The sequence below is a fragment of the Sorghum bicolor genome, chromosome 1, assembly GCF_000003195.3.
Source record: "Sorghum bicolor cultivar BTx623 chromosome 1, Sorghum_bicolor_NCBIv3, whole genome shotgun sequence".
Classification (NCBI taxonomy): Eukaryota; Viridiplantae; Streptophyta; class Magnoliopsida; order Poales; family Poaceae; genus Sorghum; species Sorghum bicolor.
The window spans coordinates 69,864,135-69,891,485 of record NC_012870.2 but is presented as its reverse complement, the minus strand read 5'-3'; the positions used below and the strand labels follow the sequence as shown (position 1 = coordinate 69,891,485).

The 27,351-nt window shown below is 43.8% G+C and overlaps 4 protein-coding genes across 4 annotated transcripts; 2 read left to right on the top strand and 2 right to left on the bottom strand.

Moving 5' to 3' along the window:
* Positions 2,994-6,488, bottom strand: LOC8084918 (THO complex subunit 4A). Its single transcript, XM_002465420.2, has 6 exons — positions 6,139-6,488; positions 5,863-6,006; positions 5,062-5,130; positions 4,797-4,975; positions 3,556-4,181; positions 2,994-3,461 (listed from the first exon to the last, which is right to left on the bottom strand). Exons 1-5 carry the CDS (start codon positions 6,337-6,339, stop codon positions 4,001-4,003), a joined length of 774 nt encoding a protein of 257 aa, XP_002465465.1. The 5' UTR covers positions 6,340-6,488; the 3' UTR covers positions 2,994-3,461; positions 3,556-4,000.
* Positions 10,856-13,756, bottom strand: LOC8081491 (ADP-ribosylation factor GTPase-activating protein AGD7). The gene is made up of 3 exons (XM_002465419.2): positions 12,855-13,756; positions 12,098-12,187; positions 10,856-11,643 (listed from the first exon to the last, which is right to left on the bottom strand). Exons 1-3 carry the CDS (start codon positions 13,647-13,649, stop codon positions 11,155-11,157), a joined length of 1,374 nt encoding a protein of 457 aa, XP_002465464.1. The 5' UTR covers positions 13,650-13,756; the 3' UTR covers positions 10,856-11,154.
* Positions 14,083-18,522, top strand: LOC8081490 (polyadenylate-binding protein 4-like). Its single transcript, XM_002468042.2, has 10 exons — positions 14,083-14,524; positions 15,613-15,731; positions 15,851-16,044; positions 16,128-16,384; positions 16,499-16,605; positions 16,702-16,891; positions 16,980-17,266; positions 17,349-17,489; positions 17,801-17,980; positions 18,094-18,522. The coding sequence occupies exons 1-10, from the start codon at positions 14,224-14,226 to the stop codon at positions 18,295-18,297; spliced, it is 1,980 nt and encodes a 659-aa protein (XP_002468087.2). The 5' UTR covers positions 14,083-14,223; the 3' UTR covers positions 18,298-18,522.
* Positions 21,654-23,553, top strand: LOC8081480 (actin-depolymerizing factor 7). The gene is made up of 3 exons (XM_002468041.2): positions 21,654-21,998; positions 22,342-22,607; positions 22,765-23,553. The coding sequence occupies exons 1-3, from the start codon at positions 21,996-21,998 to the stop codon at positions 22,913-22,915; spliced, it is 420 nt and encodes a 139-aa protein (XP_002468086.1). The 5' UTR covers positions 21,654-21,995; the 3' UTR covers positions 22,916-23,553.

The following is a 27,351-nucleotide window of genomic DNA, read 5'->3' as shown; positions in this document are numbered from 1 at the left end:
CTTCTTTGTTGCACTGTGCTTTCTTTTCTTTCCTTTTTTCTTCAGAAATTTGTTTATGGTGTTTGTATGCCAAAATCAAATCATCTTCGTTACGATCTGTTCTGTGTTACGGATCAATCCTCCCACCGGATTTTTTGCAGAGGTGTTGCTCGATTGTTCTTCGGGATATTGTACATCCAGAGCCCGTGAAAGGTAGCCAGCGAAGCCGCATGTTCAACTAGCTCTGCTAGTGGGTTATGTCAAACCCACACCACTCCATTTGATTACTAGCATGATTTTTTTAGAACATGCCTCCATGATTAAGAAACACTCCATTTGATTACCAGCATGATTAAACACACCATATGATTTCTTGCACGACTAAGAAACCAAACCAAACCACCTATTTCAGAGTTCAGCCAAATCCAACCCAAACCATTAAGGCCTCGTTCGTTGGCCTGGATTGAGGCTGGAAACTATTCTAGCTAATCAATGTATAGAAATAAGCTTATCATTCTAGCTGGAACAGTTATAGGGAAAGCGTTCCAGAGTAATAAACGAACGAGCCCTGCGTTTTGGTTGTTAGACCATGTGCCACCGCCGGCCTGGCTGCCTGCAGAAGGCGCCGTACAATCCCATACACCCACTGCAGCTCCGGCCGGCCGCACTTGGTGTTTAGTTGCCACCAAAATCTAAAAAGTTTTCAAGATTTCACGTCACATCAAATCTTGCGGCACATGCATGAAGCACTAAATATAGATGAAAATAAAAACTAATTACACAGTTTATCTGTAAATCACGAGATGAATCTTTTAAATCTAGTTAGTCTATGATTGGATAATATTTGTCAAATAAAAACGAAAATATTACACTGTCAAAATTTCTTCAGAAGTAAACAAGGCTCGGCGACCACGGAGGTTTGCAGCGTGCCAGCGACCAGCGAGGGCCAAGAGCCCTCACACGTGGACTGGTGGTGGCCGAGCCCAACGACGCTTACGTTGCTGGTGCTGGCCATGGCGGCGGCGGCACCACGGCGTCTGCGCACAGTGCGCAGCATTCGGATGCGGCGACCGTGCAGGATTCGGATGCGGCGGCGGTGTTGGAGTTTAACCATGGTCCCCGACGTTTATATGGTTCTAGATTACTTCGGGGGTGTTTAGTTTCTCTTTTTTCTAAAAAAAATAGATTTTGATTTATTATTTTGCAAAATGAAACTAAACACTATAAATTTTTTGGCAAAATATTAGTTATTCTTTATTTTAGATTTTAGCCTCAAGAGGCTGAAAAAAAAACCAAAAAGAACCTTAAGAGACTCTCATGAGGAGAATAAATTCTGCATTTTAGATGAAAACTAAACATGACCCTAAAAATTTTGGCATTTTGTATTTTATCACTCCAAACTAGTTGGTATTTTACATTTTAGATTCTATATATGGGGAACTAAACACCCCCTTAATCGTACGTCTTAATCGTACTTTTAAGGAGGTGTTTAGTTCTCTTTTTTCAAAAAAAATGGTTTTGGTCTATCATTTTGCAAAATGAAACTAAACCACATGCAAAAAATTTGACAAAAAGTAGTTATTCTCTATTTTGGATTTGGACCTCAAAAGACCAAAAAAACCCAAAAAGAATCTCAAGAGGCTCTCGTGAGAACAATCAATTCTACATTTTAGATGGAACTAAACATAACCCTAAACATTTTGGTATTTTGCATTTCATTACTCCAAATTTTGATGTTTTGCATTTCATTACTCCAAAGTAATTAGCATTCTACGGGAAAACACCCCCAAGGCTTGTTTGTTAAAGTCGCAACTTTTGGCCCCTAGACTCGGTTTTGGAAGCTCCTCAGATCATGCTCTCAGCTTTTATATATAGTGCATTTACTCAAAACTAGCCTTCCAACTGCTCAAAAACCAACCCAAATAGCTTCTGAATTTTAGATAAAAGCTCAAACAGCAAAAACCAACCCAAAAGCTAGGCTGTTTTAGATTCTGACTTTTAGCTGTCAGAAGTTAGATAAGCCAAAACAAACCGGACCTTGATCTTAGCAGCTGCAGGGTATAACGTCATTTAGATAATTCAGCGCCTGTTAAGTATTTCCGTAAACCCAACAAATCGTCACGTGGTAGCTGTGTATCCAACCATCATTGGGTTCTGGCCAATACTCATGCTGGGAGGCGGGAGCAGCAAATCGGAAAAGTCGGATAGCGATTTCATTCACCGTGGGCTGCTCGAGTTCTCCGTTCCAGTCTGGGAAATCAGGTTCTTTGCATGGCCTCGCAGCACGTACACATGCACACATCTATCATCCCATAAAAATGAGATACTATTTAAATGCGTAGAACTAACTAGACTATTTCCCGTCCCTAATAATGCAAACAGGCATACTGGTTGTAGGTGCACTAGTCATGAACTAGTCAGAATAAAAAAAAAAAAAAATAAGTCCTAAAAGTGCACTATTTTTTTTTGGTTACTTGTATTAGCTTTAGTTTGCACCAAATCTTATGCAGCATGCGGGCACAACTCGAGACAACAAAAACATATGCAATCCATTAGCATTTCATTTGTCCATATGGAGAAGACAAATATTGAATAGGTGTCTATAGTTGAAAAAGGGATATTGAGAAGGTGTTTATTCCAACTATAAAAGGAACGAGGATACAGTTCTACAATTCGATTTTACCATATAGCATTTCACAAAAGCAGCAATAGAAAGTTAATCATTAAGCAGTAAAAAGCGCAACAGATTGACATATTTTGCAATAGAGCTCAACCATTAATAATAGGAAACAAAAGACTCCTACAACCTAATCCAAGTAACAGCTATTACCACTAGTTCAGATGTTATGGGAAGGAACAAAACTGTTTCAGTTCCTATATCAATGCCAGCATGGTGGCCAAGAATCCCAAGATTGGGAAACCAGGATGATTCAAACCACAGCCACTGGGGATCACACAGCCAAGTTTGATGTTAGAATAAGTTCCACATCCAGCATCGCCATTGACAAAGTATGAAAGCAAGCAAAAGGGAAGAGTTTCCGTGAGAAACTGATGTTCTGGGCCTCACATGACTCTATTTGTGTCATATCAAAGGCTCCCAAGTGAAGTTGAAAGGAACTCCAAAGCGCAGTATATGAGATCCACCATTATAGAGGATGCCCCATATGCTCATATACAGCATAAATACACAGAGAGCCTAGAAGTCCAAAATGATGAAGAGGCGTTGACAGTACAGCTATCTCTAAGCTATCAATAGCAGATCTTGAAGCAGGATTTGCACCATGATGCTTCAATCAGACTAGTGACAGCCAAGTCCACAGTTAACTCACGAGTTTGTGGACACCTGAGTGAAGATTATGCAAGTATGGAATCAACTTATAAAAGAAAGGCACCTTGAAGCTAATGAAATCTTTAATGTGCCAGAGGATAGCTTAAGATGCCCAAAATAAATATCACGATGTTTCACAATATGCAACAGCCACCTGCAATATGAAAAAGGGTGGGCCATTAACCTCATTGCCACAAAGCACAAATATGAACCTATGAAAGGACTTGAGCAGCTGAAAAAATGCATACCTCCTACTTAGATGGCTGGAGCTTGAACCGGCCTACAGCAGATAAACATCTGAGAAATACCAGAGTGAAAGCGCACAACTAGATAACCAGGGACATCTGAAGCCCAGTCTCTTTTACCTTCAAGATATAATATAGTGGGGAGTCAAAGGAAATGTGGGCACCTTCATACATCACCAACTTTCACATGTTGAGCAACTTTGGATGATTCTTGTCTCCTCGGCATTAGGTACAGAAACTAAAGGCAACCAAGTAATTTCCATAGAAGTGTTCAGCATCACCCAACTCTAGTTCTATTGTGACACATAAAACCCACAAAAATTCAGTAAAGCAATACCCCCCACAAACATAAGGTTTGTTGTCCCCTGAACATAGTAGCACAAACAGCTGGAATGAAAGGACTAATGCGCTTCATATTTGATGCCAAATATCAAATTTGTGAAAGTATTTAGTTGGTCTGCATCGCATCAGCATGATACTTCTCCAAGTCAGCATCAAGTTCTTCAGCCGACTTCGGCGTGCTGCGCTCTTTGCCACGACGACCACCACCAGATCCACCACCACGCCTCCCACCCCTCTGATGGGGTCTACGCTGCGGCATACCTGCTGGGGCGGCACCCCTAGGTGCACTGTGATATTTAAATGATATTTAGTAAACATTATATAATGAGAATAGGCTAGATTAAAAAGAAATAAGAAACATGGCATCTATATATAGGTGAAGATAAATTATACATAAGTCCACATTTAACAAAGAAATAAGAAACATGGCATTTATATATAGATAAATTTTATTAGATGAACTATAACATCAAAATTTTACCAAGGTAAATTGAAAATGTACTGTGGGGATCTCCCCCCCCCAGTTTTTGCCTAAAAAAAGGTTAATCAACTACAGAAATATCCACTGACATCAAAATTTTATTAGATGAACTATAAGAATGATACAAACACATAAATTTTCATGACTTAAGTTTATCCCATTTCAAAATAGCCTACTGTACAATGAGAATGATCATTACGCACTTATAAACAATAGCTGTTATATAACAAAATCGTATCATTTTATTTGCCGTGTTAGATTGACAGAGATGAGTTGGAACTGGACAGGAGAGCTTTCTTTGACACAATTGATATAACAATGAATAATTAAAACATGATAATCGCTAGTAATTTTGAATACTGCCAAACATGCCCCTACAGATGATATTGATTCAGGATGAACAAGCGGATGAGAAATATACCTCCTCGCAGCATTCCTAGCATGGCCACCATTAGAGACTGGAAGAGCAGCAGCTGCAGTTGGAGTATTGGTCCCAACTATCTCTATCTTCATGGGCTTACCATCAAGTTGGACATTGTTATACTTCTTAACTGCCGCTACAGCATCAGAACGCCTTGCGAATACAACTTCTGCTGTACCCTGTGAGGTACAAGGTACAACAAATGTAAGAGACCCAAAAATTAGGTGTAAGAGACAGGTAAAAGATCATAAGATAGCATCTGCACCTTAGACCTGCCACTTCGATCATAATTTATGGAGTAGCGCTTCAGATCACCTAGCTCAGAGAAAAGCTCCTGCATCATGATGCATACAAAACTAGTCAGATAATGTTTAACAAGGCATTCGACTTTACAAAGAGAATCCATCTGATGTCTGTGGCATGTGATAGACTAATTGATCCACATAAACTTCACTGTAGTTTGAGATCTTAGAACATAACTAAATTTAAATATCAAGCATAAGTTAAATCACAGTTAAACAGAACTAGCACCTATTGTAGATAATAATAATAACTTAACCGATGTCTCCCAAATAATCATAAGCATGTCAAGAGAAGAAAAGTAATCAAACCAAACTAGTACAAATTTGTGGATAAAACATGAGCATATTTTTACATGTCGAAGCAGAGAGCATAGTATGAAAGCTTTAAATCCTATATCGTTATGCAGAGCCACTAAGTTATTCGAGAAAACAAATAACAATCAATAGACAGATATGGATCTCCACTGGATCTAAACACCTACATTAGGAAAACACAAGAACAATATCTGAACATGTTAACCAAAGTCACAGCAAAACGCCACAATTACAAGCCATACATGCGACAGCTACCAACTACTGAGGCCCAGTGTAACCACAATAGATCTGCGGTAGTACATAGCCCCAAAAGGCAAATATGTGCCGGGCTCGATCTTCAGGAGCGCGAATCTAGCCAATCGCACTTCTGGCCAGCTATTTAAGGGCTTCTAAAAGTTAAATTCAGAAGCAACAACAGAACACTCTTCTACCCGGCGAAACGTATATACCTTGATATCCTCGTTCGAAACCCCAAAGTCCAGGTTGGAGATGTAGAGCTTGGTACCAGTCTCGAGAGCCGAGACCCTCCCGCCGCCGCCTCCTCCTGCGGCGACCGCAGGGTACATGTCGTGCTGCCACGCAACGTCGGGGGCCTGGATCGATCGCGTCACACCACAGTGAGAAAATCACCCGACCATCTCCTCCCGCCCGAGTCAGCGAAGTCCGAAGCCCCCGCATCCTCCGCCGGGCGACGCGGAGCAACAGCCCGTTCGATTCGTTCGTACCTTCGGCGGCTGGTAGGGCGCCTGCCTGTTCCCGGCCCTCTTGAAGGGGCGCCTGGTCGGCCCGACCCCGCCGCTGCCGCCGCCGCCGCCGCCGCCAGGGGCGGATCCGCCGCGGCTGCGGCGGCCCCCACCGGAGGAGGAGTTACTCTTCTTGTTGTTCTTGATGATGTCGTCGAGGGTCATGTCGAGCGTCTCGGCCATGGCTGCTCGCGCGGAGTAGATCTCGGGGGCTGGGCTAGGGTTAGCTGGAGGGAGATGGGGGAGGTCGACGGGGAGCAAGCGGCGAAATCTGGTTAGGGTAGCGCGTTGGGGTGGGGAATTGGAGATTTTTTTTTTTCGGGTGGGAAAGGCGGCCGCCAGATAAAATATAGGCGGGGAGACGCGTAGAGAGAACGCGCGCTGAGGCGGTGGGGCCGTGGAGCGCACGGCCACGGCCACGGCCCACGAGAGCGTGACGCGGACGGGCACTGCCACTGATTGGTTGGATTGCCTGCTGGGCCCCGTTTAGTTTGACTTATTAAAATTTACCATGCATCTTATCGAATGTTTAGGCTTTATTTAGTTTTTTAAAAGTTTTAAGATTTTTCATCACATCGAATTTTACGGCATATGTATAGAGCATTAAATATAGATGAAAATAAAAATTTATTGTACAATTTGCCCGTAAATCACGAGATAAATCTTTTGAACTTAGTTAGTCTATGATTAAATAATATTTGTCAAATAAAAACGAAAGTGCTACGGTGTCCAAAAACCCCAAATTTTAGAAACTGAACAAGGCCTTAGACGTATGCATGGAGTACTAAATATAGATTATTTATAAAATTAAAAACAAAGCTAGAGAGTAATTTGTGAGATAAATTTTTTAAGCCTAATTAGTCTATGATTGGATATTAATTGTCAAATAAAACGAAAATAATATAACACTTGTTAAACTTTAACAATCTAGAGACGTGTTTAGTTTGAGTTGTTAAGATATATTTTCATTTTATTTGATAATTAATGTCTAATCATAAATTAATTAGATTTAAAACATTTATCTTATAAATTACTTTCTAGCTCGGCTTGTTCCGAGACCGGAACTGCTTTCGTATTCTTTTCTACTTCCAGTTCTGGAAATCCGTTTTCGACGTGAACTGCGCAAAGCTGCTTTATCACGATTTATGAACATTCTATTATATATACATACAATATATATAATACACATGGTGTTGTCGTAGAGCTTAGTCAAATTACAATAGTATTAATTAATTAATTTTATTAAGGTAGACACATTCTTTTTACATGTTGATCAAATATTGTGTACAGCCACACGACACTTTGTAGGGGTGAAGCCATGTTACATTTGACCCGATTTAGAATTTAGCTTGTGGTGGGCTATGTATATGTTATGAGATAATTGTGAAAAAATTTAGAGGTTGTTTGGATGTTCACTATAACTCGCTATGATTAAAGTTTGGCTGCCATAGATAAAAAGCTGACGTTTGGTTCCTCGCCTCGTCATACGGTCGCCATAGCTTTTGCCTGCATTGTATCGTGGCGAGTGTGGTGCCCGAAATGATCGTCACAAAAGTGTGGCGCGGGCTACATGATGGTGGCAGCCTTCGGCTGCCGATCAAACAACCCCTTAGTCCCATCTTGGTTGTTAAGAGTGGATTAAACCAACATATAAGACTTTTAGAGTCTATCTCATCATCCTCGTGTTAATCCTTTTACGTGAAGCGAGGACAAAGACGTAAGTAGGATGGTGGTAGGTGTGGTCTACTCACATGCAGAGTGGATCTGAATCGTTCGTTTTATTATGTATATCTAGATTAGATACAGTGTATATGTAAGTACATTACTGTATGAAAGTTATGTATGTATACGAAAGTCAAACATCTTATAATTTGAAACAGAAGGGGTATAATATTAGGGACACACAAGTATTTGCAAATCTTTCATCTCCTCTCAAATAAAGGGGAGTTGCATCTTCTCTGATACTTTGTTGTCTCCACCAACTACATGTTCTTTCTTTGCGCATTCGTCTTTGCCCATCTCCCCCTCAAATAAAGAGGAGTTACATCTTCTCCGGTATTTTTATTGCCTCCACCAACTACATATTCTTTCTTCACGCGTTCGTCTGTGCCCACCGCCACCACCTCTTTGAGGCATACACAAGCAAATCGAGCATGTCCACTTGTTTAAAAAGTCATGGCTGAAAGCACTGTTCGCTGATTTATTGTGAGAGAAAAACACTGTTGACTAGTAGAAAAAGTACGACTTATAAAATAAGCAAACAGATTTATGAAGTAGCCCACGTGCAGCATCGCAGAGGCAATGCTAGGAGGTGGAGCGGGAGCTTAAAAGATCTAATGGAGGGATGGCGAATGTAATTGAGTCAAGCCAAAAAGAAATACACAGGGAGAAGAAAAGGATGCTAGGAGGTGGAACGAGATCTTAAAAGGATAAAGCGGAGGGATGACTAAGGTAATAGAGTCACGCCGAAAAAAACTCAGAGATAGAAGAAGGCTCTTGACACATGATTTCACTTGTTGGATGAGCACGGGCTATATTTTAGAACACGAACTGCAGTAACTCTTCCAATAGTTACAAAATACTAGTAATAAGGTGTTTACATGTTGGGCATTGCTTATCCACACTGTTGACTATGCATCGAGATGTGTGAAACAATAGAGAGAGAGTGTGAGACAATGAGGAAAAGTGTGAAACTATAGAGAAAAGTGCAACAACATGAATTTCAAAGCATATTTAGATGGTCCAGATAAGCAATGCTAAGCATGTACATGCTGCGTTGTAAGGCTACCAATACCTAGTTGCGGAGCTAGGGCATCGTATTGGCAGTGCTGCAGCACCCATCAAAGGCGGAGAATCTCCTTCTCCTCTTTCCCAATATAATACATGAGGCTAAGAACTACTGTTGATTGGCCTAATTGTGTTGTATTTAAGGCTCAACACCGGCTCAAGAATGATCCTGTTTTTGCCCTTGCCAATACCTGTCTATTAAGGGTGAATATTAGGACACCGCTAAAGATGTTCTAAACACCATGATATGGATATAGATACATCATTGTTCTTTTGGCTAATAAGTCATGACAGAAATTACTGTTGGCTGATTTATTATGAGAGAAAAACATTGCTGAATAGCTGGTAGATTCGGCTGATAAGCTCAATCAAACTACAAAATATCTCGTGTCTTCTAAGAGCAACTCCAGCAGAGCCCCTACTCAAGCCCCAATAGCTAAATATGGGTGCCCAGTCTAAAAATATTACTCCAGCAGGGCCCCTACTCCAGACCCTATATTTGGCTGGGCACCCATATTTCTCCCCCAGACCCCATTCCTGTTGGCCCAACAGGGCAGCCCCCATCCTCCATCGCGTGTCCTAACCCCAACGCATGCTCCCTCTCTCTCTACCCTTGCATGTGCATGACATCCTACAATAACCGGCTCAATGCTCTAATATGTCCATGTCCAAAGGAAGAAGAAAGAGGAAGAATAAAAAGACACTGACGAGTGGGTCCCTTCTATCATTCTCTCTGGAATATGTTTGGGGGCCCAAATTTGGGTGCTACTGTTGGAGCTGAAGCAAAAAAGTTGAGCCCCAAGAAGTAGGGAGAGCACCCAAATTAAAAATAGAAGCCTAGTTTTGGGGGCTAGAGTTGCTCTAATCGTGGGGAAATGGGGGGACTGACCCACCGAGCATCTTGTGCATCTGATGAGAAGAAAAGAATTCCAGGCTAGTGCGGCTTCACATGGACAGGTCTAGAATACAAGTTGGCATGCATGTGGTACAACTAAGCAAGCCTCAGAATGATTGTTATATCTGTTACAATGCTTTAGCATTCAGGTGCAGATGAGACCTCTCTTGTCTCTTGACTCTTCACTCTTCAGTGTTGCTGTACGCTGGAGAACCGGATTCATGACTTGAAGCATTTCCCTCTAGGTGATGTGACGATATATAAACTTAGCTATGTAGGCGCAGCCTAGCTTGGTGCCTGACAGAAAAGAGGTTTGGTTTTATGCCACAATAGTACAGAAATTTCAAGCATTATGAGTTGACGCGCATTATAATGACTTCCATCATCCATGCATGATCCACCAAGTTCAGAGGAATTTTCCTTTTGTGTCAGCTATCACAGCATTCTACATGCACAGCTATGCGCATCGTCCACCAAGTTCAAAGGAAGTCCCTTAATCCCATTTCTAGAACACGCTCACTACAAAATGGACAGCAAAAGGGTTCAGGTGTAATACAGCAGTTACAGGATAAGACAGCTGAATATGTATGTGCATGCGGGTCCTTAAAGCTTAAGCTAGAATGCGCAATTATACTAATAGCAATCAGCTGCAAGATACAGCTGTCAACGATTCTGTTAGGAACGTGAGCTTGAGGTTGGTATCATCCAGGCTTCTTCCTCCCAACGACCTCAGTTCCACAACAGCACCAGTGGTCAGTGGATTCCAAAAGTGGAGGCACACTGTCAGCTCCTACCTGGAATCAACCACCAAAAAAGCAACAATCAAGCGTTGTGTCCCACCAAAGGCTAGGAAAGTAGCCAATACGAGAGAAAGAGAGAGCACCGAAATTCAGTGCCTTATCAGTTGGTGAGTGGACACCATACTGCCTCCAAGTAAAGACACGATCAGAGAATTGTATATCCAGTTCAATGGGCACATATACTTTGGTAGCTTGCCACCAGTACCCACCACGGCAATTTTTGGTAAGGCTCATGCCCGGTACAAACCCAACGAAAACCAATAAAGAATATGTGACAAAGTTGTGTAAATTACAGTTTCCAATCGACATTTCTTAGTCATTTGGGCAGTTTCGAATGGGCATTGACCACAGAAATATATCTCACTAGATATAATAACAGTTGTAGACATGGTACAAAAACACAAACCCTTTCACCCGACGGTTTCAGTATCCCAAATAATACCGACCACTGGACCCTCACATTTCCTGGCATGTAACAACTCCTGAAAGTATAGCTCTATGGAAAAGAGACTGGTTTCAGCGGAAGCCGCCTTCCGTCCAAAATGTGCCACCGGTTGTCCCGTTCTGGTTGCTCCCCTTGTTGGGGGTGCTGTGATTGTTGTAACTAGGACTATCAAAACCATCATCCTTCCCATCATCCCAGCCAGCCCAGGAGTCACTGCTCTGGTGCGGTTTTGCAGGCTCATCCTTCTTGCCTTGGTCGTCCCAATCGTCCCAAGAACTGGAATTGTTGTTCTTCGATGAAGAATTTTGGGAGGAATTCCAACTGTTGCCGTTGGTCTCGTGCTCAAACCTTTGGTAAGGCTCACTGTTCTGCTCGCTGCGTTGCCAATCATCTCCCCAGCCACTCATTCCTCCCTCCTTGGCATATTCCTCAACCTTTTGTGAGGCCAACGCCATAACTCCTCTCATGATCCCCCAGGTCCTGCTTCCAATCTCTGCAGTTTTATTGGCAACAACACTGACAGTTTCATTCACCTTCTGGTCATAGCCCCCATCCCTCATCTGCATTCCAGACAAGCACAATCGTCAGACAGAAAAAAAAACAGTGATGTAAAACATGTGGATTACAAAAAAAGTTCCAACAAAAATATGCTTTGATGTAGTCTAACACCTACTAAGATTGTTGATCAAGGAGCAATTACGTGTGATAATGTTTGTTCAATGAAGTTCATGCTTCAAAACGAAGAATGGATATTTAGTGTTGATAGAAGATTATTGCATACAAAACGAAATGTAGCATTCCTAGAATGTAATATAAAAACATTCCTGAGCATGACTTTGTCTCAAAGTGTAGTGTTGTTGCAAGAAGATTCAAACAAGAAGTGTTTGAGAAAAAAGTATATAAAAAAAAGTTATATGAGCTCAGTGAGTCCAAGGGGTTCAAACTCCATAGCCACTTGCATAAATAGACCCAGGAATCAATTGTTGTACAGCAGAATAGGTAAGTATTAGTCACCTTTGATTGGATTTCTTTTGTGCCGACTTGGACAACACTGGCAGCAGACTGGGCAGCAGATGCTGCAACTAATGAAAGGCGTCCAAATCCCTGAAAAAGGTGTTATGGTAAGCAACTATATCATACCAATATACAATTGCAAAACAAGGTATAATGCTGCAGTCTCCACACCAAACTCAATATTCACATGACCAACCAAAGTAAGCTGAGGACAATAATGCATCAACTGATATTCAACTACAACATATAGGTTGAGGCCAAACACATTCCAACATGCATGTCAAAACCTATTTTGCTTAAACAATTCAAACAAGTGGTGCTGGCCTTCTGTAAATGTGTTACAGGGGAGCTCAGTATGTTCCTGTACTACCCAGTAAATGAAATGAACAAAAGCATCATCACTATGTTGAGGTGTTCAATAGGCTTCTAAAACTTGAAATAGACCACAATACTAACAAATTCCTTATAGTAAACAACCCCAGTTAGAGCAATTGATTTATGTATGTAATTGTAACAACAGTTACAAGTTGTAAAATCCTCCATTTTTACTGCCAAATAGTAGCAAGGAATAAAATCCCAATCCCTACCATTGTAGGCAAACATATACTCCATAGTAATTGTTTTTTTTCCTACAAATTGATGATATTATTATTATCCAATCGATGGAAAATACGTTATGGTCTTTATCTTTGTGATGAAGTGTGTGAAATGGATTTGTTCATTACAAGTAGCGATAGCACAAAGATGATCTTTTTACCTGAGAGACGACCTGCATGACATCGCCCTGGGCAGCACCGCCGTTCCTATTTGCCGACGGCGCTGGGCTGGATCCGAACCCGACGTACTTGCCGCCCTGGGATGGCGGGATCCCCTCAGGCTTGGACTCGTTCTCCGCCATCCTCCTGGCGAAGAAGTCCTCCTTATTAGCCGCCGACGCCTCCAGCTGCTGCCTCGTGTACATGTCCTGCGTTGATTTGGACCTCGGCGGCTGCCTCCCTGACTGCCCTCCCGCGGCCGCGAATGATCCGACCGACTGATTCCGCCTCATGTCCGGCCGAAAATCGTCGTCCCAGTCATCCCACCCGCCGCCTCCGGAGGCGGAGGCGGCGGAGGTGTGAACGGGCGGCTTCCTAGCGGCGGCGGGCGCGCCAGATCCGGGCGTCTCCTTGACTACGGGCGGGTCGGTCCACGGCTTGCCCTCAGCGAGCGCGGCGATGCGGTCGCGGTAGACGGCGGCGGCGTTGGAGTTGTACTTGGCGACGTGGGGCGTCTCCTTGGTGACGCCGCGCGCTGTGAGGAAGGCGTTGAGGCGGTCGTTGCCGCCGGCCTCCATCTTGCGGAGCTGCGCCTCGGTCCAGGAGTCCATGGTGACCGAGCGCACGAAGCTGATGTGCACGCCGAGGCCCCGGTGCTTGCCCGAGCACTCGAGGCACATGAACACCCCGTAGGAGACGCTCGCCCACTGCGGGTTCCGCTGCGCGCAGTCCACGCAGGTCTTGTTCCCCGCCTGCGCCTGCAGCTCCCGCAGCCGCCTCGCCGCCGTGGACGCCATCGCCGGATCGGATCTGCGCCTCCGGATCCGCGGATGGGTGGGTGGCGCGTGCGGGCTGGACGCGGAGGGGAAAGGGGGAGGACGGGGCCGCCGACACCACCGGGACGGGGGAGGGGTCAAATACGGTGACGCGGACGCTTCTGCCCCTGGCTGCGCGTGGGCGGTGCTCAGGGCAGAGCGGTAATACCCCTCATCGCTAGAGGGTAGCGCCGGGAGCCTGGCTGGTGGGGGGCGTGGCCGAACCGAACAGGGGCCCACTCCTGACACCGACAATATGGGCCCAGCGCGCAGGGAAGGAGAAGAGCGTGAGCCAGCCGTGAGGCGTTCGGGACACCGAGACCGAGATGAGCGGGCAGCCAGCCAGGCGCGGACGGTTTCCCGTATCCGACGCGCTCTCCGCAGATTAAAAGGAGGCGGCGGCCCACCTGTGGCGTCTCTTGGCCCTCGTCCTCGCAGAAACCGTCGCGTCGCGTCGCCGAAACACACTCGCCGGTTTCGATCGCCTCCCCCATCTTGCCGTAGCGAGCCCCCCTGGCCGGGCGCTCCAGGTCTGTGCTGGGAGCTTTGATCGATTATGCCGGCGTCGGAGATGGAAGCGCCTGCGTCCGCGCACGCCTCGGCGGCGGCGGCGGCGGCCGCTGATAGCCAGGAGGAATCGGCGTCCGCGCCCGCGGCGGCAAACGAGGAGGCGCAGCCGGCAGCAGCTGCGGTGCCCGCGCTGTACGTCGGCGATCTGCACGAGGACGTGGCGGAGGAGCACCTGTTCGACGCCTTCAGCAAGATCGGCACTGTCACGTCCGTGCGTGTCTGCCGCGACAACGCCACAAGCAGATCTCTCCGCTATGGATACGTGAACTACTTCTCTCGGGCCGACGGTATGCTCTCCATCGTCGATCACGCTTGATCCGGCCGCGCGCGCGCAGCAAATCCCCGTTTTTTCATTCATTCGTGCCGTCGTCGCGAGCTATTAGACCCGGCCGGTTGATATATTGCGAGATTTAGAGCTCGGGGATTGGGTTTTGGCTAGTGAGGAATAGGGTAAAATCAGATCTACCAAAACATGGAGGCGGGTAGGAAGGCCTCGCTCATGCTTCCTGCATGCATCCATGCAAAGCTTTCAGCTCAGTCTACGTACTTTGGCATTATTGCTTTCTCACGCTGTTTGCCTTACGTGATGTATGGAACTTACTCCGTACCACAATAAGCAGTGTAGATTCGTCACGGATATATACACGATACTTGAACTATTGCGAAATTTAAACTGATTGTTGATTGTTGAATAATTTTTGGGCACTTCTTTTTTCCTGGAATGATGAGCAAGTGATCCTGCGTAATTGAAGTGACCATATCGTCTCTCGTTGCCGTTCTTTGAACAGTGCACTTTGTTTTGTTTTGCTTAAATAATAAACTGATGGCCGTCTTTTTTTTCACCTTGCCACCAATCACCACCAGTTTCCTATTGTTGATTTTTAGAGAAGTGGTGCGTATTTTATTTGGACAAGATTATCTATGTGATTTTATACCAGGTGAAAATTTGAAGGTTCTCTTCGATAGTATTATTCTTGTGCGTTGCATTTTGCTTAGATATCCACATGTGTCTAGCCATTTTTTTGTTCAACATTTTTTCATGCATTTTATTTTCTAAATAAATAAAATAAAATTGATATGTTTTTTAATATTATTATTATTATACTCTTGTGCATAGAACTTGGGTTGTTGCACGCAGTCTTCTATATATAATTTGTGCGCTAAAATTTAGATGTTTGCTTTATCTTAATTTAATTTAATTTGTTCTTCGTCATAGCCAAGCACAACTTACCATGTTATTTATTTTTACATAATTTGTTATCCATTTTGTATATTATGGATTATGGGTAATATCATAAGGTATTTGTTGACTAATTTAATTTCTTTGTGGGAGGGACTATATTAAGACTCTGACTAGCTTGCTAACATTTGTCAGCTGTGATGGCTCTTGATAAGTTGAATCATAGCTTGGTTTTGGATAAGCCAATAAGGGTGATGTGGTCCAACAGGGATCCAGATGCCAGGAGAAGTGGTGTTGGTAACATTTTTGTTAAGGTAATAATTGCGATATTTTCACCATATATAAGCATATCTCCTCCATGTGTATTGTTATAACTATATATATGCTATACATATAAGTACTGATTGGCAGTTATGTTGTATGAAATTCACAGAACCTTAATAATTCTGTTGACAATGCGAGCCTTCAAGAATTGTTCTCCAAGTTTGGAGATGTTTTATCTTGTAAAGTTGCCAAAAATGAGGATGGGACCAGCAGAGGATATGGGTTTGTTCAATTTGCATCGCAAGAATCAGCAGATGAAGCAATTGGGAACCTCAATGGCTCCCTTTTCAATGATAGAAAACTGTATGTTCATGTCATTTGCACTAATTATTATCATTATTTATAGTATGTTTTTACCTATACAATGTTCTTAACAAATTTTGCAGGCATGTAGCTACTTTCATTAAGAAAAGTGAACGATCTGCAAATAATGATGACAAGTTTACTAACTTGTATATGAAGCATCTAGATGATGACATAACGGAGGAACTTGTTAAATTAAAGTTCTCTCAGTTTGGTCCGATAGTTAGTGTGAAGATTATGAGGAGACCTGATGGGTCATCTTTGGGGTTTGGATTTGTTAGTTTCCAAAACCCTGAAAGTGCCATTAAAGCACAAGAGACCATGCATGGGATGCTACTAGGTATGTTCATTCCCAAAATAATATATTTTTTATATTATAAATAACAAATAACATTAAAGTCTATTAAATAAATTATATATATATATATGTTCATCTTGTCCTTATTTTTTAAAGGATCGAAAGCCTTGTACGTGGCGAGGGCTCAAAAGAAGGAGGAAAGGAAACAATATTTGCAGCGCTTACACGAGGAAAAGAGAAATGAAATAATAACTAAGAGCAATGTAAGATGCACTAATATGTTCTGATCTAACATTTCATAAATTCACATTTGTGATTGGTCTTCATGTTTCCATTAACTAAGTATCTATTGTTGATAGGAATCAAATGTCTATATCAAAAACATCCATGATGAAGTTGATGATGATGCACTTCGTGCTCGCTTTGCTGAATATGGCAACATCACATCAGCAAAGGTCATGCGTGATGATAAGGGCATCAGTAGGGGCTTTGGATTTGTATGCTATAGTACCCCTGAGGAGGCCAAGAGTGTTGTAAATAGCATGCGAGGTAATATATTTTTCATAGACACAATTGCAAGAAGTATACTCAATTGTTTCAAAACCAATAACATGTTTACTTCAATTTTGTTAAGCAGGTGTTATGTTTTTTGGAAAACCATTGTATGTTGCTATTTTCCAAAGAAAAGAGGAGAGAAGAGCCAAGTTGCAACAACATTTTGCTCAGCTTGCAAGAATGGTTGGACCTACGAACTCTATGATCCCCACTGGATATCCACAAGTATATTTTGCCCACCCAAATGCTCATATCCCTCAAGGTCCTCCAAGACATGGATTTGTGTATCCACCCATGGGACTTAGTCATGAATGGAGACCAAATATGTTCCCCTCAGCACCAAATCTCCCGCAAATACATTCACCAATGGTACCTTCCTTGCCCGATTAACCAAAAATTTTATATTGTTCAATGAATAGTTTGTAAACTCTTATTCACCATATTATCATAGATGCCAAATTCACCAAGGCACTATAGAAGCAATCGGGGAAGGATGGGTGGGAACATGATGCCTCTTCCTCATGCAGTTCATGCAATGAACTATGTGACACATGCACAACCAACAAAAGAATTCATGTCCATGCCTCGACAGGTATTTATGTTGTATCTCATGTTCAAATAATGACATGCACATTGGATTTTTATACATATTATATGGCAGGCACATTGCAAAGAAGCTTGGTTTGTTGCATAGCTACTTTGTCATCTATACACATGAAGCATTTCCCTCAAATATCTCCCAGTCTGATAACATTTTTTATGATGCCTATACATATTATTATTCATGATTTATTATTATCAGACATATTTGTTCATTTCTTTATTTCCTTTTAATTTTAATTTAACTTTAACTAGGAAACCTAAATTAATTATATATTAACTTATATGTTGGAGCTTTTGCAGCGATTCAACCATTCCAAGTACTTCTCGAATGATGTTATGGCCAATGGTTTGGCTATCCATCAAAGTGACCCTGTTTCGACGATGAATGATTCTTTCAGCAGCTATTTGGCTTCTGCTCCACCCGCGGAACAAAAAAACTTGCTTGGGAACAGGCTCTATCCGCTTGTTGAGAGACATCAGGTAATCTACTTTCTAGAGTCAATATCTTATGTTTTTTCTTAATACATATTTTTCATCCATAACAAAGGGATTGGGTTTTGGTACGTGACAAATGTGCCACTTGTTCATTGCAGCCTGAACTTGCAAGCAAAATCACTGGGATGTTGTTGGAGCTTGATAACTCTGAGGTGGTCACATTGCTTTGCTCGTCAGAGATGTTGTCAGTCAAGGTCGACGAGTGTGTCCAGCTGTTACAAGCAACCAAGCCTAAGACAGAGGACCATGAGGCATTACACCCAGGGTTCATGATGGAGTCTCCTAGTGTAAATGCCAGTTGATGAGTGTTTCACTCTCGAGCAAGCTTCTAGTTGCTTTTGTGTTTAGGGATGGTGACTAGCTAGGTGCTAGCTGTTGCATTTCTCGTTCTAGTTTGTGAAGTTTTGTCAGTTGGATTAATTTACTAAGTTATTGTTTGGTATAGAACTTAATAGTAATAAGAACTATATTTGGCTAGAAACTTTTTATCTGGACATGTTATATGAATATAATTCAGTTAGAACCTTTATCTTTATCTAACATTAGGAATAGTTGTCTATATCCTATACCTTCATTATTTTTTTATCTAGACATGTTACGATTTAAACTCTTATCAGTATTAGGAATATTTGTCCATGTCATATACCTTTCATTCGGTGTTGTAAAAGCATTAACATTGATGATTTCTTCGAGTTATTATGTTCATGGATATTTGGAAGGTAGGTGACATATTTTGTGGTAAGCTTTTCATGTTGATATAAGGCGATTAGGTTCTAAAGGTTCCTAGTAGGATGGCATGCTACCTATTCTTAAAATTGCTACCACTGATATCTATTGTGTGTGTGTTAGGCACATAATTTGCAAGTTTGGTCTTAAATAACAATATAAGATGGGTGTTGATTCCCTCTCTACTATTGTAAAGCTTGCTAACCTATAGAATTTAGACAACAAGCACATGTGATCTGTTCATGGACGAACGAACCATAGATAGTAACTGCACCCGCCATGAGAATCATAACAAAATTGTACATCTTAGGAAACCTTTAGCATGTGTTTTTAATGTGTAGCATTAGAGACTAGACTCTTGTGGGTGCGATATAGTAGAGCAAAATTTAGAAGTGATGCCATCCTTGAATAGTTAGTGCAAGGTAATAAAAGTGTAGTGTACCAGACATGTTCTCTCTCCCACATCTCTCTTATACAACATCAAGATTAATGACAAAAAATGTTGTGTGCTAGAGTGTTCTATTGCAAAAGTTGTTTGTACGATGGAGTGTTTTGTGCTACATAGCACATCAACTACATTAGCACCTCTTTGCACTAAAGCATGAGACAAACTTGAAAGTTACCTTAAGCTATCCCTAACACACAACAAACATAAGCTTCACAATTCCAAGTCAAAGCTCAGCTCTTATCTCACCTCTAGTTGTGGCTCGCAGAACTGTAGAGAGGCCTACATAAGTAGTATGAGCTTCAGTGACAAAAAGCACGAGGACACTTTTGTTGTTGTTCTCATGCAGGAGTTATAAAAGGTTCTCTTCTATGATGGCTTTAACAACTAATGTATAGCCAATGTGCATTGGCCTTGCCCCAATCCTAGAACTGGTGTTGAGGTCAACAGACATGCTGAAGCGCTCTGCCCACACTGATCCTCGTTCTGGAATGACTATTCATTGACGAGTGGTTGCACCTGCTTATATGTTCACCTCTATCACAAAAAAAACGCAATTTTATGTTTGAATGGAATCAAATATATGGTATCATAAACTTCATACTTCTCATAGATGTTATCAACTTGAGATAGATAACTTAGAAGAAAGCTAGGAATGTTCTTTTAGGACACAATGAGTAGATCTTTACAAAACTAATACTATTTGAATGAGCCTGGCCACTATCTAACATAATTACAAAAAAAGTTAAACAATACTTGGTTGTTTTATCCCCACCATGAACACACATCTTTTTCTTCTCATTGGAGGTTCGGGTTTTGTATGCTTTGTTGCAGTCTGGTAGTGAGCTTAGAAGAGACTGAAAATCAGAGAGTGAAAATCGGCCCAGTGATGGTGCCGGGCATATGGAGGTGCATCGATGACGCTGGTCAAGAGGTGGAGGAGGCAGGTTGGGCCAAGGGTAGATTAATCACTACCATCAACAAGTTAGCGTCAACGATGACTGATCGAGAAAGTGGTATTGAGCTAAGACGTGTGGTGCTACTATGGCTGGTTGCGAGAAAAAGACATGATCGAGATAAAAATAGAGGTTGAGATCGGATGATTTAAGAATTGCGTGCACAAAGCTTTGTAAGCATGTAATTCTTCAGTGAAGAATAGAACTATAACTTGGACACAACGTACCGTTTGAAGACGGTACATGATATGAATTTTTTTGGACCATGTTGGCGTGGTCGAAACACGAGGGGTATGTTTTGAACGGACCATGTTGGTGTAGTCACAAAAATCTTGACTTACCTTAGAAAGTCACCAGCATTTTGATTTTTGCTGATCCAAAATCAATGGTGCTGAGCAAACGTTTCTTTCCGGAGCGTCGCCGTCCATCGAAATTGGTAGTTTCTGCTGAGGAAAGGGACCACACCGACGAACCATCATTGGTGCCACGAAATCAAAGTTTTTTTTTTTTTTTTTTTTTTTTTTTTTTGCGTATGCTCCCGCACCTTCCGCGACCAGAAAGAATCGCATGGTGGCCTGTCCGGCGCTTTGTATCCGAGCTGGCGAGACAGCACTCCGTTTGATCAACCTTTTCTGTATGGAAATTAGCAGCAGCACCATAGGTCCAAAGCAGTACGAGTTGCACATTCCCTAGTCCCTACCACGATTTGTTCAGCCATGTAGACTGCACGGTGTGGAAACGTTCATAGGCCGGGCCGCCGGGCCATCAGGGGCGATGATCTTAAGCTAGGCCAAAGGGGGCCGTGGACCGTGTTCCGTGGGCTCACCCTGTACAGCGGTTTAACAAAACCGGCTGCCGGCCCATGACCAGCCCAGCCAAACCCATCGTCATGGTTACTCCATGGTTTGGGCTGGAACCGTGTATCCAACTAGGCTTCGAGAGCCTTCTATCCTGGTCACGGTAAAAAACCGGCTAAACCATCGATACCCAAAAAAAAAAACTCAATGCCTGGCGGCGGCGGCGGCAGGCGCGAGCTCGAGCTCGAGCGCGGCGGTGGCGGGCGCAGCACTGGCGAGCGCGGGCTTGAACGCGGTGTAGGCGAGCGCGACGCATGCGAACGCTGCACCAGCGAGCGTGGCAGCGGCGGCGGCGGCGGCACCGGCGAGCTCGAGCGCGGCGGCGGCCGCAGCACCGGCGAGCTCGAGCGGTGTAATAAAGCAATAAAGCACTTATCCGTGTAAGTCCGTGTGCCAGACCAGACCAAACCAATCCGGCTACGACGTCGGAGCCGTTCTTTAACCACTTAAACCAGACCAACCCACTCTATGCGCTAAAAAATTGGGTTGGGTTGTGAACCCGCTAAAAGCCGCAAAACCCAAACCATGAACAGGGTGACCGTGGGCCGTGGCCCCTCATTGATCTTCGTACCTTCTGTGGAATCACTCGAGTTCAGGGCGTCCAGATCCGGCAAGCAGCTGATAATGCTTAGGCGTTTCTCAAAAAAAAAAAAAAAAACTGACAATGCTGCAGCTTGTTTGCACCTAGCGTGAACGATTTGTTCAGGATAAACCAACAGACGAAGGAAGTGAGGGTTGGCAAGGCAAGCTCGAATCGCGGACACGGCAGAGGCGTGGAAGCAAAAGGCTGACGGGCAAACAACGGGCAAGGGGGAGGGGAGCACGGTCGCGATAAGAAGGCCGGCGCAGGCAGGAGCCGGACGCCCCTCACGCGCCGCACCACCACCACCTCAGCACCGCGCCGCGTTTCCTTCTCGGCTTCTCCCTCTCCCCTACACACCGCCTCTCCGCCGCGTCCTCCCCGCACATTTTCTTCTCCTCGCGCCGCCGCCGCCAGCTTCTTTTCCTCCTCCGAGATGGTACGCCCGCCGCCTCCCTCTCCGCTCCCCTTCCTCCTGTTTCTTTGTTTTTTTTTTCCTCGCTTGTCTTCTCCGTCCGGTACTAATTTGGTGATATTGCGAGTTGGATTGCCCGGTTGAACTAACTTGGTGTTCAGACTAATTTGCCTGTGCGTGTATGATGCACTTCTTGCCTTCTTGAGCGTTTTTTGTTAGAGGATCGTGGAATGATCAGGATGCCACTACTTTTGGGGAAATCGGTGCCGCCGATTTCTTTGGCAAACGTCTCTTGCACATAGGGTGTTCGACGGAATGAAACAGTGTGCGTCGCGTCGGTATTTATCTCCGGCGTGTCTCGGTGCAGGCCAACGCGGCGTCCGGGATGGCCGTGGACGACGACTGCAAGCGCAAGTTCCTGGAGCTCAAGGCCAAGCGCACCTACCGCTTCGTCGTCTTCAAGATCGAGGAGAAGCAGAAGCAGGTGGTCGTGGACAAGCTCGGCGAGCCCAACCTCACCTACGACGACTTCGCCGCCACCCTCCCAGCCGACGAGTGCAGGTACTGCGTCTACGACTTCGACTTCGTCACCGAGGAGGGGTGCCAGAAGAGCAAGATCTTCTTCATCGCATGGTAAGTCATCGGTGTTGCACTGTTATGAATGATAATCAAGGTTGCTGCGCTGGCACCCGCATTCATTTACCATGCATCATTCTGAATCTGGTTCAGCAAATTAAACCATGTGGTGTGGTGTTTGTTGTTCTTTTGCTTATGTGATGCGAATCTGAAGGTCCCCGGACACGGCAAAGATTAGGAGCAAGATGCTGTATGCAAGCTCCAAGGAGAGGTTCAAGAGGGAGCTTGACGGCATCCAGGTGGAGTTGCAGGCAACAGATCCCACTGAGATGGGCATTGATGTCATCAGGGGCCGTGCTAATTGAGTGTCCGGATCGGATACTGTCTCTATTTAGGCTGTCTCCAATAGGAGACCTATTTGGGAATCCAAACCCAAAATAGGTCTCCAACACAATACCTATAGCCTCCAACAGAGTACCCTTACAGAAGATCTATTTTGGGTTTTGGGTATCAGGAGAGGCATAACCCAAATTTGGATATCCTCTCTCCTTGATACCTATTTGCAGAGAGTGTTGTCTTTTAGGTCTTGTTGTTGGAGAAGACTAAAAATAGGTATGGAACTTTTTACCTGCTACCGAAGTTTCAGCCTGTCCGTCTGCGTTGTGCTCAGTAGCCAGAGTCCTAGCTCGATGTCTCCAAGCTGATGACATGCAAGCGTGCAGGTGTTGGACTTTTGAACAGCCTGCTTATGTGAATGCAGTGGAAGCTTGGCATCAGGCCAAATCCTTCTCTGGTCTTTCTGTCGTCGTATATGCACATGTTAACGATGCGTCGTCACTGTAGCTATCACTTTCGTTCTATAACGGAACTGATTATCTCCTGCCAACTTAACTGGTTTCCTATATTTTGTTTCTTGTCGATTGCATGCATGAAGGTGATGACCTTCTTTCTAGGACTTATGTCTGGTTTAAGCGATGCTGACGTGTTTTTTGTTTGAACTTTACTCCGAGAGTCTGCATAGCAGCATTGCAAATATTTTAGGTCTGACATGTCTGTCTCGCTCATGGATTCTCAACATCTGTCTCGCTCATGGATTCTCAACAGAGGTATTTTTATTGCTTAGCACAAGACAAGCTTTTGCATAGCTGCTTCGTCTGTGAGTTATTTGATTTTGCCTTTCATGATGATGGCCAATAGCTATACTACACAATTCATGTTCGACGATCATTCCATCCCAAAAGGTGAACAACCGATTGGTACGGTTTTTGCTCGGGTAAAGTAGCAGAGCTATCCATTTAACACGCTCTGATTTGTTGCTACGGTGCACGGAGGTGCCGGTGAAGCAAACATGATGAGTTAATTAGCTGCTAATTAGTGTCTATTTGCCACGGCTTCTCTAGGTCCTCTTCCATTAAAAAAAAAGGTCTTGTCTTCGGCTCCTCTTCCATACACAAAAACGGCTCCAAGAGTCAACTTGTGAGTCTTGGCGACAGGCCTCGATGAACTAGGCACTAGGCTACCAAGAGCCAGATCGGTTTAAGGCCTTGTTTAGATGTGAAAAGATTTTGGATTTCGCTATGGTAGCACTTTCGTTTGTTTGTAGCAAATATTGTCCAATTATGGACTAACTAGGATCAAAAGATTCGTCTCGCGATTTACAGTTAAACTATGCAATTAGTTTTTTATTTTCGTCTATATTTAATGATTCATGCATGTGTCGAAAGATTCGATGTGACAGGAAATCTTGAAAACTTTTTGATTTTTGAGGTGGGCCTTGTTTAGTTCTCTGGGTAAAAAGTTTTTGGGTACTATAGCACTTTCGTTTGTATTTGATAATTATTGTCCAATCATAGACTAATTAGGCTTAAAAGATTCGTCCCGCAAATTACAAACAAACTGTACAATTAGTTACTTTAATCTATATTTAATACTTTATGCATGTGCCACAAGATTCAATGTGATGAAAATCTTGAAAAGTTTTTAGATTTTAGGTGTAACTAAACAAGGCCTTAGGACCGCTAAGTTTGTCACAAAACAACCAACACTATTCACCTGCACCACTAAGAGTCTCGTATTTGATTAGAGCATCTCCAAAGGATTTGGCAAATTGACTTGGCATTTGTTGCTATTTGCAAACTTCTATAACAAAATGCAAAAGATAAAAATAGGTCATCTCTAAGGGAATTGACATTTGGACTTGACAAAGGATAAAAATAGAAGGTCTCTAGGCGCGCGCGCTTTCCTCGCGCGTGACTTTGCTCGCGCGATCGGGTTTGCAAAGTCGTCCACGGCTTGGCATTTTTGCCAAGTTTGCTCCCTCATTTGCCAAGTTACCCAAATTGCAAACTCCAAATGCAAAACCGTTGGATACCTCTTTTGGAGCTTTTTAGCAAATTACTCAAATGCAAACCTCAAATGCAAAACCCTTGGAGATGCTCTTATACCCCTCTATTCCAAATTATAAGTTGCTTTGACTTTTTTGATATATTTATTTTGCTATGTATCTAGTCTAGATGCAATAATATGTCTATATACATAATAAAATGAATGAATTACAAACATCAAAGCGATTTATACTTTAGAACAGACGAAGTAGCATTTTGCTGCTTTGCTAAGATCTCACATGGAGCGCAAAACATGACTACACACCGCCGCACTAGGTCGCGTAAACAGTATATGTCAAAGATGTAGGCACCGGACAAACTAATAGTGCTGGAATTACGAGTGTTGAACAATCGACATTGTAGCTGGACGTAGATGCATGCAGGGCACATAAGTGTTAGATTGTCCGATGGTTGACGTAAAATTGTCTGATATGTTGATTTTCGGTGCGGTTACCTAGGAATGCCTCTTGGGAAGGACTCGTCGGAAGACATACCTAGGTGTTCCAGCATCCGCAAGACCCCTAGAAAACCCATAAACTATGTTGAAAAGCTCGTAAAACAACAAATTAGGGTTTGAAGACAAAATAAAAAATAAAGTTGTATTCATTGGCGCTACTTCAACCGTACTTTTCACCAAGAAATAATGTTTTCCTTTTACAATATTTCAGTATCAACATTAGCATAAGATAAATTTTAGCGAAACGGACCTCAATTGGTTCTGACCGTTTATATTTAGAGTAGAGTTTCAATACATCACGAGAAACCGACCCAAAACAAACATGAAAAGTGGGCCTTTCTCTCAAACTCCTTTTGAACACATATTGGATAGTCTGGCGCCATCTGACATGCACACACTGGACAATCTGACGCTTTTCATATTGGGCATGTATGGTTCGCACCCTACTAGGTTGATCTTGGCCCTAGACGTTCAAAATCGGATGCCTAGGAGTGCTGCCTAGGCCAAGAAGCTCGCGCTGGGAGCAAAACAAAGAGACCATTTGTGCAACCAGTTGGTTTTTAGCGTGAACATATAACCCCTTCTTTTGGCAATGTGAACCAAAATTGTTTAGTGATAATTAATTAATTATGACTTAAACACACCTGACTAGTTTTTTGACACAACGCGTGCGTCTCTTCGACTCTACCCACACATGCTCCTTTCACCTTGCACCTAACGTGACGTCTTCTCCTCCTCTATGCGTCTCCTCCCTCCCTCCCCTCCAGTGGTGATGGCGTTCGGTGGTGGAGGCGTCGGCGTTGACAAGGTAGGCTTCCTCTTCTCTTCTCCTCCTGGATCTGTGAGTTAGGGTTTTGGCGAGCTCTTCCTCTCGTCTTATCGAACTTTGGTGAGATTACAAGGAAATATGGGGGAGGAAGGCTGGCTAGGCGATGAGGATGGTTGGAGGGCGGTTTAGGAGCCCGAGCAACGACGGAGGCAGCCGGACCAGGTCAAGGGGTGCGGGAGCTTCGTAGCCATGGCGGAGCTCTGGCAAGAGATGGGGCAAAGAGGAAGACAACTGTAGATGTGATAGGGTTTACCAAAGCTCTGTGACAGAGCTCCGACAAACCCTAGCGCGCCGTGGTGGGGTTGTGGTAGTGGCGGGGGTGAGGGGCGAGAGGTGGGGAAGAGAGAATCGCTAGCGCTGAATAAGAAGGTGGCGGTGGAGGAAGCATGTCCTAATAATTAATTAACATGTCATCGTGCAACAAATATTTGATGCGTCACATGGGAAAAAAGTCTTTTTTAAGCTAAGTTCTCTATAAACTTGGCAACGGGCAAAATCCGCGCGGATAGTGCCCTCCCAAATCCGCACCCGCGAGCAAAATTTTATGCCCGCGCCCGCCATCCGTCACGGGCAGCAAACCGTGCCCGTGTCCGCTATCCACGGGCAAGGCTCGCCCGCGGGCATGCCCGCGGACCCACTAGATATATAAAGAGACCACATTTAGCAAAAAAATGTGATAGCCAACTCATCAAATATATACACAGAATGACATAAGTAATAGATCATACAGAATTCACATACATAGCACTCTTTAGTTCACCACAGCAGTTGAGTAGTTCATCACACATACACATCGCAAAAGCGCAAGATCTAGAATATGAACACAACCATAAAAAAATCACAAGATCTACTGGGAGGCATCAAAGAACAAGTGAACTTGCCACTGGAAATCACACAGCGGGGAAGACGATGGCAGATTGCACGACGGAGACAGTGTCCTTGGCTCCTGGCCTACTAGGTCGGAGACGACGCTGGTCTGGAGCCCACGTACGACATGGTCTGGAGTGGGGACGGCGTCCTGGAGTGGGCGGACGGCGGCGTCTGACGCCTGGGAGAGCTGGCCGCACTTTCGAGCAAGAGCTGCGCTCGTGGGTCGCCGCAGCAGCGCTCGCCGGTCGCGGGTTGCCGCAG

What these genes read in the sequence shown, in the direction of transcription:
- LOC8084918 (XM_002465420.2), bottom strand. Translation starts at nt 6,339, where the DNA reads ATGGCCGAGACGCTCGACATGACCCTCGACGACATCATCAAGAACAAC. An exon ending in TTTCGAACGAGGATATCAAG is followed by an intron (nt 5,131 to 5,862) that starts GTATATACGTTT and finishes ATCATGATGCAG; the next exon opens with GAGCTTTTCTCTGAGCTAGG. An exon ending in GCTAGGAATGCTGCGAGGAG is followed by an intron (nt 4,182 to 4,796) that starts GTATATTTCTCA and finishes TAAATATCACAG; the next exon opens with TGCACCTAGGGGTGCCGCCC.
- LOC8081491 (XM_002465419.2), bottom strand. Translation starts at nt 13,649, where the DNA reads ATGGCGTCCACGGCGGCGAGGCGGCTGCGGGAGCTGCAGGCGCAGGCG. An exon ending in TCATGCAGGTCGTCTCTCAG is followed by an intron (nt 12,188 to 12,854) that starts GTAAAAAGATCA and finishes CACCTTTTTCAG; the next exon opens with GGATTTGGACGCCTTTCATT. An exon ending in CAAAAGAAATCCAATCAAAG is followed by an intron (nt 11,644 to 12,097) that starts GTGACTAATACT and finishes TCTGGAATGCAG; the next exon opens with ATGAGGGATGGGGGCTATGA.
- LOC8081490 (XM_002468042.2), top strand. Translation starts at nt 14,224, where the DNA reads ATGCCGGCGTCGGAGATGGAAGCGCCTGCGTCCGCGCACGCCTCGGCG. An exon ending in CTTTTCAATGATAGAAAACT is followed by an intron (nt 16,045 to 16,127) that starts GTATGTTCATGT and finishes CAAATTTTGCAG; the next exon opens with GCATGTAGCTACTTTCATTA. An exon ending in TCATGTCCATGCCTCGACAG is followed by an intron (nt 17,490 to 17,800) that starts GTATTTATGTTG and finishes GAGCTTTTGCAG; the next exon opens with CGATTCAACCATTCCAAGTA.
- LOC8081480 (XM_002468041.2), top strand. An exon ending in AAGATCTTCTTCATCGCATG is followed by an intron (nt 22,608 to 22,764) that starts GTAAGTCATCGG and finishes GCGAATCTGAAG; the next exon opens with GTCCCCGGACACGGCAAAGA.